The 12,482-nt window shown below is 42.2% G+C and overlaps 3 protein-coding genes across 10 annotated transcripts in view; 2 read left to right on the top strand and 1 right to left on the bottom strand.

Annotated features, from left to right (window-relative positions):
• Mrtf (Myocardin-related transcription factor) overlaps positions 1 to 4,964 on the top strand; it is a 211,812-nt gene extending 206,848 nt beyond the window's left edge. For all 5 annotated transcript variants that reach the window (XM_067359899.1, XM_012367993.2, XM_012367994.2 and 2 more), the window contains 2 exons: positions 82 to 600; positions 674 to 4,964. In XM_067359899.1, the coding sequence (XP_067216000.1) occupies positions 82 to 600; positions 674 to 991 (837 nt within the window). In that variant the 3' untranslated portion in view covers positions 992 to 4,964. The remainder of the gene's footprint in view (positions 1 to 81; positions 601 to 673) is intronic.
• Positions 4,965 to 5,439: 475 nt separating this feature from the next.
• Positions 5,440 to 6,835, top strand: LOC105672859 (aprataxin). The gene is made up of 3 exons (XM_012368046.2): positions 5,440 to 5,995; positions 6,390 to 6,523; positions 6,577 to 6,835. The coding sequence occupies exons 1-3, from the start codon at positions 5,709 to 5,711 to the stop codon at positions 6,744 to 6,746; spliced, it is 591 nt and encodes a 196-aa protein (XP_012223469.1). The 5' UTR covers positions 5,440 to 5,708; the 3' UTR covers positions 6,747 to 6,835.
• A 149-nt stretch (positions 6,836 to 6,984) lies between these two features.
• The window catches only part of Pdk1 (Phosphoinositide-dependent kinase 1), a 286,368-nt gene continuing 280,870 nt past the window's right edge, over positions 6,985 to 12,482 (bottom strand). For all 4 annotated transcript variants that reach the window (XM_067360045.1, XM_067360050.1, XM_067360049.1 and 1 more), the window contains 2 exons: positions 10,992 to 12,398; positions 6,985 to 10,870 (listed from right to left, as the gene is read on the bottom strand). In XM_067360045.1, the coding sequence (XP_067216146.1) occupies positions 10,757 to 10,870; positions 10,992 to 12,398 (1,521 nt within the window). In that variant the 3' untranslated portion in view covers positions 6,985 to 10,756. The remainder of the gene's footprint in view (positions 10,871 to 10,991; positions 12,399 to 12,482) is intronic.

Raw genomic sequence — 12,482 nt, 5'->3', positions numbered from 1 at the left:
CACTGTAATTCTTCGCATTGTAACTTTCTATTTCTCGTAATATTTTTGTACATTTGCTGATATTGCGTGTGAAACGTACAGGTGAAAATCGAACCGGTTCAGAAGAGTCACATAAAGAGTCAAGTGGTCGATGACGTATTGGAGATTCTCATCAAGAATGGCGAGTTACCGCCGAGCGCCGCGCAAGATCCGGCTACTCCCACGACTCCGAATCGCCAATTACAGCAGAATCTGGTGTTCACCGCACCAGCGGACAGTCCAACTCAGTCGTTAGTCTTCACAGCTACCAGCCCGATCAGCCCGATCAGCCCGATACCGATGGAGGTGTCTCACAGCGGTTGCCCGAGTCCGTCGACGCCGGCACCGCCACCACCGCCGCCGCCATTGCCGTTAACGACGTTCTCCATTCAGTTGCCGAGCACACTGCAACAGTTGCAACAGCAGGAGGAAATCTCGTCCTTCAGTACAGATTTGCTAACTTCTGAGGCCGAACTGGATACCGCGATGTTGCTCAGCCCTCAGTCGACGCAACAGGCGTCTCCGGATCCTCAACCGCCGCAAGAAGTAACGTCCTCAGACAACGCCAATTTGGATCTCAAAGTACATTCACTTCGAGATAAAATTGATCGGGGAAGTAGTGAAACTAAAATATAATGATAATTGTATTTTTTAGGAGCTGGGACTGGACTTGGAAACGTTGGATCCGATGGACTTTTGTCAACTGGACTGCGACATGCCGATGGATATGGACGATCCCGATTGGCTGGACTCACTGATGCCGCAATCGCCTCAGACTACCACAACAATGTCGTCATCCAATCATCCATCCACCACCGCGATCTCGTCTGCCGCGGATATCTACGGCCCGCTGTTAGGGGGACCCAACAACGAATACTCCGTTGATCTCTTTAACATGGAAGACTCCGACTTTAAGATGTCGTCCGATTTGTCATCCCCGATGATCTGGGACAAGGTGGATTTCGCGACCTAGCCCGAGATACTCTCTCGCAATCCGGCGTTATGTACTTAATTTTCGGCAGGTAATCAAAAAGTTCATAACTCGTGAAAGATAGAGAGACGCGGACAGCGAAGATCACTGTATCGCCTGGTCAAGTCTGTCCGGTGCATTTTGTGTAAAACGCCCCTGGTGCATCTTGTATCAACATCACATCGAAATATGTACTTATGCGTGCGCATCGAGTGTTTCGACACGCTTCTTACGAGTTCGGAAAGTATAATCGTACCTAATGCTAAACAAAATAGGTACCGTAATCGCGCGCAATCGTAATTTTAATTAACAATTAAGAATGCAAAACATACCGAATCGCGAACCAGTCCTCACAGTGTTTAACGCGCGTGTCATCACGCATTCTTCGGTCTTCCTTGATTAACAAATATCGACCGCACGTCGTTCTTTTTGTTCACACGATCGATTCGCGAGACAAATAATGTCTAATAAATACTTGAAGCCTCATAAATCTCTGGAATATTTTGTGCAACCCTGCGAATTAAAGTTTTAGATTAAATAGCAGTCTACACTTATTAGAATGCAGCTCGTGTAAAAAAGAAGAACGACAGTTCCGGGACCGAAATTAGCTTTCAAAATTCTCCAAAGAATCAGCTTACAACACGTTTTCTAAGCTAGTTTTTACTATCCAATCGTGTGTTGCTTGAGTTTTAATAATTGCGAGAAATATCATGTGTGTCAAAAACAGGAGTCGAGAAACACTGCGTATATGATCTTCTCGGATAATCTCCCTTTCCCATCTTCGCCCCGTCCTCCTCCTCCCTCTTTCTCAGCCGCAATCAATCGTAACATAATCGCATAATTATACACTTACAGAATCTAATATAATGCAATAATTATTATTATTGTAAAAGTATACATATATATACGCATATACGTATACACATATGTAAAATATACTTCTATATGCGCCTGACGTCTGCGAGTCGAGTAACATTCGGATACGCGAGTTCGAGGACCTTCCAGCGCAGCTATACATATTTTCTAAGCCACAGAGCATGTGATGTTAGGAATTATTGCGTATTTTAATCGATAATCATTATAATTAGAGATGAAATCGTGGAAACGGCTGCGCGCGCGCGCGCGCGCGCACGTGAGCGAGTTGCATCATTGTGGTTCCGGGATCGGTTTACCACGGCACGGTTCTTCGATCTTTCTCCCGCGACTACTAATCTCTTTGTTGTTTTGACATTCCATGTTTCCAAACTACGAACAAGTAAGATCGAAGCCACGCGTGTCGCGAGCCGCAAACTATTACTAGCGCATATTCGCTACGTAATGAAACGAAAGATCTAATCTCGGAATGTTATATCAGGCGAGAGTTGCTTTATGTTCGAAACATATCGCCATGCATTTCTTTGAGATGTTCTTCGGAGACCAAGCGGCTTCGCGCATCGACGCAATGACGAAGGACCGCGCCGCCGAGCTCGGTAACGGCAGAGAAAGAGTGTGTATGCAAGATATGGAAGATACAAGCGTGTTTTAAAGAGTGCTTGCTATGAGAGAGTGTAAGAGAGCCTCGGATTAATTGTAACAAGGAGAAATTAGAACATTTGTGATAAATCATCTGGAAGATACGTATATGAAAGATATCAACTGGAAGATTAAGACACCATTTTAAACGATTTTCTTAGAAAGTATGGTTACTGTATACTTCGAAGAGAGCTAGATAGAGAACTAGAATTGTACATATTATCCTTCACAATAATGGAGAATTAATTGTTTCCACCTAAGCTACTTCCTATTTCTTTTTACCGAAATTTTCTACCATTTGTAACTTCGAAATATTAGTCTCCCAATAAGAGATTTGATAAACGAATACGTCGATATTTAAAATTGTTACGAATGACTCCAGGTTTTCTTATAACACGTGCTTGTGTGTGTGAGACATGTATCAACGTTTATGGACAGCGATGGTGCTAATTGAAACCCCAATAAACAGCGATCGACTCTCGCCGGAAAGACGTCGTGGCTGTTTTTTTTTTTTTTCTTTTTTTTTAGAAAGTCCCTTTGCGCCGTAATCACGTTCCGAATTTTTCCTCGCGACCGACGTGCCTCGAAGTGTCGATTCTCGGCGAGCTTTTTAGTTCCACGCGGAACTGGCGTTGTCTAGTACTAATGGAATGAAAGAGGAAGAATGCTGTATTTAAAGCTAGCGGCACACTGCAAGATTTTTCGTGCATCTAATGAACTACTAGAGAAATGCACCGTACAGTATACAGCATTTCTAGTAATTTACTAGGTCGCATGTAATACAGAAAATTGCCGCTGGTTTAAATTGTTGGTTTCGAATGAGAAAAAAAATTAGGCGTGTTCCCGCAGTCTCATTAGCGAAACGGCACATTGGCCCGCAAAATCATTACTTCCCCTCCCCGCATTCACCGGAGAAGCAACGCAAAAGATAAAAAAAATGCAACATTCCAAACATATTCATTCTTCCACGGAGAATTCTGAAAACCTCGAAGTACTGCCATGTTCCGTGTACAAGGGAGCCCGATGGAGAAACGAGGAACGCGAACGTGCGTCGTAAAGCAACGCCGGATTCGTCGAGACGCGCGCGGGAAATAATTAAGCCGGAACTCAGTGCATTTAATTAGAGGAACCGGTTTGTCTCCTCTTCTCCCCATCCTGAACTTTTAGAGCCGGTCGCAGAAACGCTTTTCTTTTTTGTTCTTGTTCCGTTTTTTTTTTTTTTTTTTGGTCGTGCTGATAAGTGTCGGTTCCGTAAATCTTGTAAATTTTATAATTTTATAACTCACTTAAAAGTTATCGTGCCAATGGAATCGACTGAACACTAAGTATTTCATATACGTAAGTTATATAACCGAAAGTACCGTGTTTTTCCAAACGGCTCTTTAACTACTAATCAATTCATAGAGCTATCGATCCGTCATTAAAATCGCTTCGCAATCATATTACTATTAACATAAGCTTTTTACTAATACTTGCATTTAAAGCTAACTTTCGCTTCTGAATCACTCTTTCTCCCGTCTTCGAATCATTGTCACGCAAGTTAGTCTCTAAATTAATGACGCTTTTAAACGTAAAAAGTGCGATCTGAAAACTCAAGCGGTGTTTGTCACGACAAACGGAACATGGCATCGGGGTGAAAAGCGTAGGTGCCAAAAAAAAGTTTCTTGCCGCCAGCATAGTTACACGTGTCACCATCCGTTGCCATGACAATAAGGGTTTTATTGTTCTGTAAAATACTGTATATATATAATATTAAAATGCGAGAATGTATGTATATGTGTGTTTTGCAGCGACGAGCTTGACGCAATGAATGTATTTAGAATAATCGGAGGACGATTATGGCATTAAAAAAAGATTGTTATAAAAACGGCGCGTCTTTATCTCATCGAACTCGCGTCGCAGCGAGCATCACGCTGCGTGACATTGCAATCGCGTAAAATTGTTTCAATTTTGAGTCATTTATCATGGTTCTAGCGATGATTAATCGATCTGTCAGGCTGTGCGAATGTAGTAGTCTGTCGTGTGCGGTACATCAGTGATGTAGCGCGCGTTTGGAGAATAATGAGAATAATTTGCGAAAGCAAGGAAGGGATGAGACAGCCAAACAAAACGTAATGCATGTAAACCGATCACGTTAAATATATATACAGAACTTCGGGCATGTAATAAACCGCGCGATTGTATCAAGAGAAAAGCGAAAGAGGGATGCAGTAGCGTCGCACGTGAACACACATTTTGTATGCGCATTGCGAGGTAGTATATATATATATATATATATATATAAATATATATATATATATATATATAGTTTTTTGTTATTAAGTATCATTGAATTTATTGTAATAATATTTCTTAAGTAACAATCATTATTGCTAGAGAGAGTGTTATTTATTTTTATTTTGTTGCGAATTTATCGATTGCCTTCCATTTAAGTAAAATAAATAAATACAAAGTTATTCGCTAAGGCGCCTCTTTTTTTTATCTTCACCTTATCGTTAGAAGTATTTTATATTAATATTTTATGTTATACTTAATGATACATGTATTTCATGATATTGTCACATATTTTATTATTATTTAATGATAAGTATGAATAACATGAAAATTGTGCAGCTACTCTTCGTAGTTGTTAGTCAGCTGCAAAATTTACTTTGCAAATATATAACAAGTATTTCTTTTTTTTTTATTAGCAAAAGTGTCTGTCAGCATTAAAAATATTGATGTCAAAAACTATATTTTTCAAATAAGTAAAAAAATATCAATATAAACTTTATTTTATTAATATTCTTTTTTAGCAAAATAATTAATGCAAGTTGCAGTTGTTCATCCTTCCTTTCTGAAATTAATAGATGTGTAACGAAAAATCAACTGAAAAATCAACTGAAAAATCGTGTCGTTCTTCACGCGCAGAAGCAGCGCCGCAGATTCCCTCACTACATCAACTGCTATTCATAGTCACAGCAACCACGATCAGCTGTTTGTAACAAGTGTTCCTGCTACTCAAAATCCAACTAGTTTGCTTTCTAAAATTAGTGTTTAATGTGCGAGTTTTCAATTATCACAAGTTGTATAATTCAAGGAATAAATTGTGCGCGTTGACATAAATGCAATTAAAGTGTAAACCAATTTATCAAACAATATTGCTTGGCATAGGTTAGGAACAACCATAATAAAAGTTTGTCAATTAAAACAAATCATAATTAAAATAATGTGGAAACGTAAAGTGGAATCAACTACAAGTAAACCAACAAAAAAGTGTCACTGGTCGACTGGTTTGCTTAAATCAATGGAGGACCCTGAATGCAAAATTAAAGAAGATGATAAGATAATTGTCATTAACGATAAATATCCTAAAGCACAATTTCACTATTTGGTTTTGCCAAAAGAAGATATTCTTTCCATATGGCATGTCCAAGGAAAGCATCATGATTTGCTAATACACATGCATAATGTAGCTCGTACTCTTGTGGAGAAACAAAGTAATCATGAATTCATGTGAGTTTCAAAATAATACAATAATATATAATAATAATGACAATATGAGTGATAATCTAGTAGTAATAAATTTCAACCAAATATAACATGTTATACGATTATTAAAAATATATATAAGACTGCGCCAAAATTGTTCTTATATTGTGCAAAAGTTTCCATCATTTTAAGGTATAATTTTTTCTTTATTAATATCTTACAAATCGTATAGTACAATATCTTTAATCAAAATATTTTTCAGCATTATCTATCATTTATTGTCACTTTTCAGGCAAGAGATGGATATTATGATAAAAGAAGTCTCCTCTTTTTGAAGCAACCTATACATGATGGAAACTCTTGCATATTCCTGATATATTTGATTAAAATTCTGTTAGAATTACTTTGATTCTTACAGTATGGGTTATCATGCAATGCCAAGTATGCAGAGACTGCACTTACATGTAATAAGTACGGACTTCAATAGTCCTTGCCTCAAAACCAAGTACCACTGGAACTCATTTACGACACCATTCTTGTTACATTCATCAGGTACGCGTCAATATCACTAATTAGATAATTATACTAATGGAATTGCATTTTAGATGTATGTCGTCAGCTGCGCGAAACAGGCGAAGTCAAGAAAATTCCCACGGAAACTTGGAAAGATTATCTGAACACGAACCTGAAATGCCATAAGTGCTCAACGCAGCCGAAAAATATGCCAGATTTGAAGAGGCATTTATTAACACACATTGACAGTAAACAACAATAAAAAAATTGGATGTACATCAAATGCAAAATGTGATTAAAATTTTGATCACATGTATTTAAAGAAAATAAATTTTATCATTTCGTATCTAACTCGCTGGAAAGCTTACAAATTTTCGCAAAACATTAAGCCAAACATTTCTTTGTTCAAAATAATAAATTGTTTTGTTATTTAATATTACTTAATGCGCTAAAGGACCTTTTAAAGGATAGGATTATTGCAAGGTAAATGAGAATACAGATTTATGCGATATTTCGGAAAATTTACTATAAATAAATTTGATGTTATTCTTAATAGATCTTGGCGCCTATAATATCAATTACATTCTAATTATTTACAAAGTCTTCTCGTAAGTTGCGCGTCATGTTCGAGGGGTACTTAGAGTGTACATTGACGGTGTGTGTGTTTCTGTGTGTATGCGTGTATGTGTGTATATGTGAAGCATGTATCGTGTGTATGTTATACTTAATTTGTATACATTTAGTAATACTGCAATTAATAGTTGAAGCGTTTCTGCTGTATCGAAACAGTAGGCATCTGAATACTCGCAAGGCCTTGCTGTTATTGCTTGCGTATTCTCGCAGATTCACGAACGGTTCCGCGACGGGGTGTAAAGATTTCCGATTTTAAGTATCCATCTCGCGTTCGAGACTTCTAGCCTAATTAAATTAACTATTTCTTTTCTCACTGAACGTAGTGCCTCGCCGTATTTTCTTACGGAGTCACGTTCGAATCGACTATGATATATATATGGTGTGAGGGGGAGGGAGGGTGACTGACTTGCGGTCCGCAAGGGCAGCAGGAATCTCGGGGGAGCGGTCGACGGCGAGATCGAAAAACATTTTCGCCGAATGTTCCTCGCCCTTTTCGGAAAAGCCGACACACCCATTGTATCCTCTTAGAGAGGCGCGCGCGCGCATTCCCATCTGAAAGTTTGCAACGCCTGCATAAAACGTAGGACCTGCAAAGTTTACCACGATGGAAACAACGCGCGCGCGCGCGATCCGCTCTCCCTATCTCGTACGTAGAAAAAAAAAAGGACAAAAGACTGACGCAAGTGTACGAGATCGGCGATCGGATTCGTGTTACGTACTCTCTCTCCGGAAAAGAAGCACAACGTGTGACATTTATTTACACATACTCGGAAATATATTATTATTTGTCTCTTATATTACGTTCGAAAAAATAGATTTATATATATATATATATATGTATATATATATAAGACTTCGCGCGATATATAAACCAAAGTTCCACGACCCAAAACGTGCTTGTTTGCGGTAGAGAGATTACGCTGCGAAATCGTAGGGACGCGATTCGCCTGAAGCGAAATTTCAAACTAGGAATAGCTCTCCCTCGCAATCGACTCTCACTAGAAAGAAGAAGAAAGAGGCCTGGCCGGGACACGACGATGGCTGTTCATTCGTTCACACGCTTTTCGTCCGCCCGCACCGTGCGCGACTCGCCAAAAGCGGTCATTTTAGACAAGGTCGCTGGGTAGCGAGAACAATGCCGATCCGTAAAGGAACGAATCACCATTTTTTCGAACATAACGCGGTGCAACGCGCGCAACCATCGGTCGCGTCCCGCCCGTTCCCCAAATACCCTGTTTATATCTACGTCGTGCGAGAGAAAGAAAGAGAGATGAGTAAAGGTTTCCGTCACAGCGGAGATCGCAAACGAGCCGTGTCGAGAATCAACGAGAATTAAACCTAAACGCGATTTTAAACCTAAGAACGTTTATACACAGTTTCATTCCCTAACTATTATTCACATTTCATAAATATTTTATATATATATATATATATATACGTATATATATATATTATTTCCGTATGTTTAGAGTAATGTACAAGTATGATACACGGTCGAACTACGGCTCGGTCGCGATGTCACCGGGGGGGAAGGGGGTGTGTCGAATCGCGTCTCGATTTTCCTTATCTTATCAACGCGGCAGTACGTATTTACAATAAACGTGTATACCTAAAAACAGCTAGGTCTAACGACAATAGTTGACGTATAATATAGAATATATATAATATATATATATGTACGCAGTAACGTGGCAACAACGCAGTGGTGATAATAGTAATAGTAATAGATAATAGTATAGTAGTAGTTAGCGTTAATAATTTAAATAGTAAATATAGTCGCAGTGGTGGTAGCGATAGTAACTAGTCTGTAATCTCTATGTACGCAGCGGTCCTCGCGCGCAAGACTATTTAAAAACGAAGGGGGGGAGAAAAAAAAAGAAGAAACGAGAATAAATAATTCGAGGCAAGTAACGGTAGGAATAAATTAACGAGAAACGCGAGGCCGTTCACAATTAAATAATCTAATTCATATTATATATGCGAGGGAAAAAAAAATGAATGCTAATACTTGACTGCCGCAACAATTACGCGAACGATAATTATCGCAATTTCGCTAAACGCTACAAATCATACTGTAATAATCGCACTGAACAAATAACGACATTATTAACCGATCGACGATACGCTCTAAACGAATTTTACTAGCGCCTCTTAAAGCTATCAAACGAGTCTATATATTGCTATCTAAGAGTCCTTTCTCAGATGTGTAGTCTTTCGCAGAGGAGGAGACGAGAACCAAGTTCCTCATTCCCCGTGCCCTCTTTCTCCACCGCGTCCTGCTCTTTGTACAAACGAACGTGCGGAAAAGAGTACAAACACCGATCACTCGCCCTCCTCAATATTTCCCACCTAATTTATCGATCGCACACGCTCGAGTCCGCGAGGGCCGGGGAGAGACGACGAGAAGTGGAACTAAGCGGGGAAGAAACGCCGTGGTAAGACAACGATATCCTTTTCCTTTCCTACTTACGTATCTACTATGTTACAGAGTAAGAGTGCTTTTACGCGGCCTGCTCTTCGTAGAAACGCGCTACAATATTTACAGAAAGTATTCGCGAGGGGGAGGGACAAAAGTTCGAACAAGAAAAAGGGAGGAGGAAACGACGATGTGACAAAGAATACTGCGTGTGTGGTACACCGCGAAGAGAGCAAAGATCGCCCGGAATGTCGCGATATTCCGGGGATCCTTTACAGGCAACGTAAACGTCTTGTTAAAGCTGCACAGTGACTCGTTATCCACCATTGCATTTTCCGTTTCAATCATTTTTTTGTTGTTGTTTGTTTTTGGCTAAACCTCGACTAAATTGACTTCTAAACTCGGCGGCGATGTCTAAGCTAAGGGCCGCGCGCGGACCTTTAATTCCACCTAAAATATTGCATTCGGCGTATCCGTCGCTGCGCGTGACGCGTGAATTTGACTATACTTAGGAATAAAGTACTATAACAGGCACCGTGCGACGCAACCGAGGCCTCTTTGGACGAGAGAATCTTTTCTGAAGTGTGATCCGGAACGCCTTTTTTTTTTCTTCTTTCGAAAGCCAATTTACGTTGAAAATGTTTTGATCGTGTGCTGAATCCGGATGATCGCGTATCGCGAAAATTGTAAACGTTGTAATTTACGGGTGCGCGGACTTTATTTTTCTTTGCCCCCCCCCCCCCCCTCCCTCCAAGCGATCTCGATCTCACGCGAACGTACGAATGCTCGCGTCACGTCGCACGGCAGCAGGCGCTGCGAATACAGAGCCGAAGCCTTGGCTAGAAATTTTTCTAATCCTCCGTTGTTGTTTTTTTTTTCTTCACCGCGCACACGCGAACGTCGCGGCGTCGTCGTGCAGTTCTCGCGCGCAGATGATGCGATTCTCTCTACAGGTTCAACAAAATAAATAGCAAACGTAAGTGATAATGGACACCGCACGACGATGACTCCTGACGACGGAGGTCACATTTCGGAATTTTTGCCTAATGAATTTCTGCCTAAACTGTACAAGGTGCGCGATTTCGACGCGCGATAAATCTACTAATCTATCCTTTTTACAATAGGCTAACACGCGGACGAACAATTCGGTTCGTCGTCTCTTCTCGTCGGAAACGGACCGATTTTCACCACTCGCGGACTTTACCACTGTGTTCTGTCTCTTTTTAAGTGGCGGTCGTCTCCTGCAGGCCGTAACAGTGGACTCGCGTCTCCTCGATAGCTCTGCACCACTCCAATGCGAATCCCTCTGGATCTTCAAGATAGTATGTCCTGTTCGGCTGTAAAGAAGAAGAAAAAAATTTAGATATACCGAACTGTAATTTTTGAAGAAAGTATTGCAATGTCTGATGGTTTATTATTTCCAATTATTTATCTTTTTTTTGAGGAAAAAACACGTACCGTGTGAACGAAGAAGATCTTGAAATTCTTCGGCTCGACCCTCAGTTCGGGACTCCAGGGTATCTCACCCTTGAGCACCATATTGACAGGATCGACGTAGTATAGATGCGGTCCGGTGGTGAGCAGAAGCATTCTCCGCCTGGCGAACAGGCCCTTCCTCTTGTTGACGAAGCCCTGCTTCAATATCAGATTGCCCTCGACGAAGATGTCCCACTGGCTCGAGGCGCGCTGCTTCTCCAGCCGCGTTCTGACCTGCTCTGTCGTCAGATCGGCGATGTTCGCTCCGCCGTCGGCAATGTTGGTCCGCCTTCGTATCGGCTTCTCCACAGTCGTGATGGTTTTGCTGACGGGCTTGATGGCAGCGCGCTGCTCCGCACCAGTGGTGACGGTGGTATCGTCATCGTCGTCGGTGTCCTCGCCAATGCCCAGCCCGAGGAGCCTGGTGAGCTGCTTGTCGTCCAGACCGGGCTCGAGATTGTCGGGCACTCTGTACTGCGATCTCATCTCCTCGTGCTCCGATGTGCCGGGCAGGTACGGATAGATCGGCGGCGGTGTCTGCTCGTGGAGAGTCTCAAAGTCGACGCCCTCGAAAAAGGGATGCGCCCGGATGCTAGGGTAACCAGCGCCGTGCTCATCCAGAGCGCCCAGCCGCTGCGCCGGCTCCAGCACCAAGAGCTGACTGACGAGCGATCTGGCTAGCTCGCAGAAACCGTCCGGTATCTCGTATTCGAGTTTCAGGATCTTCTGGAATATCATGTACTCGCTCCTGGAGCGGAAGGGCGGCAGGCCGGCGACCATCTGGTAGACGATACAGCCCAGAGCCCAGAGATCGGACGCCCTGCTCGCCGTCTTTTCGGTTAGTAGCTCCGGTGACACGTACTGAGCGGTACCGACGAAGGAGCCCCTTCGGTCCCTGCGATACTGCTGCTGCTGCTGCTGTTGAGCGTCTGCGTCCGAGGCGGGCACCGTCGTCAGCACCGTCTCCGGATCATCCTTGAGAATCTTGGCGCTGCCAAAGTCGGTGATGAGCACGTGCATCTTCTCGTCCAGCAGGATATTCTCCGGCTTGAGATCCCGGTGAATGATACCGAGCCCGTGTAGGTACTCGAGACCGCGCAGAATCTCGGCCGAGTAGAACTTGGTGCACTCGATGTCGAAGGAGCCCACCTTGTTGATGTAGGGTAGGAGTTCGCCGTTTTTAGCGTACGACAGGACAAAGTAGAGTCTCTCCATGTCCTGGAAGGTGCAGAACAGGCTCACGAACGAGTGCTTGGCGTCCGCGAGCATGTTCAGCACCTCCTTCTCACGCTTCACGTACTCGGTCTTCTTCTCCTTGATGATGTGACGCTTCTCGCACACCTTAATCGCGTACTCCCTGCTGGTGTGGATGTCTTTGGCAAGGTAAACCTGTCGAACATTTCCACCTCGTTATTTCACGTTTACGCCTTATTTATTTTTTATTTTCATTATTTTATTTCATTATATTACAAT

This window comes from Linepithema humile, chromosome 1 (genome assembly GCF_040581485.1).
Source record: "Linepithema humile isolate Giens D197 chromosome 1, Lhum_UNIL_v1.0, whole genome shotgun sequence".
In the NCBI taxonomy this organism is placed as follows: Eukaryota; Metazoa; Arthropoda; class Insecta; order Hymenoptera; family Formicidae; genus Linepithema; species Linepithema humile.
The sequence above is the reverse complement of the archived record's forward strand: the minus strand, read 5'-3'. Positions and strand labels throughout refer to the sequence as shown.

Bases quoted from the DNA above. Each gene is read 5' to 3' on its own strand.
- LOC105672859 (XM_012368046.2), top strand. From the start codon at position 5,709: ATGTGGAAACGTAAAGTGGAATCAACTACAAGTAAACCAACAAAAAAG. The intron at 5,996-6,389 runs GTGAGTTTCAAA...TGATTCTTACAG, and splicing joins CAAAGTAATCATGAATTCAT to TATGGGTTATCATGCAATGC. The intron at 6,524-6,576 runs GTACGCGTCAAT...ATTGCATTTTAG, and splicing joins ATTCTTGTTACATTCATCAG to ATGTATGTCGTCAGCTGCGC.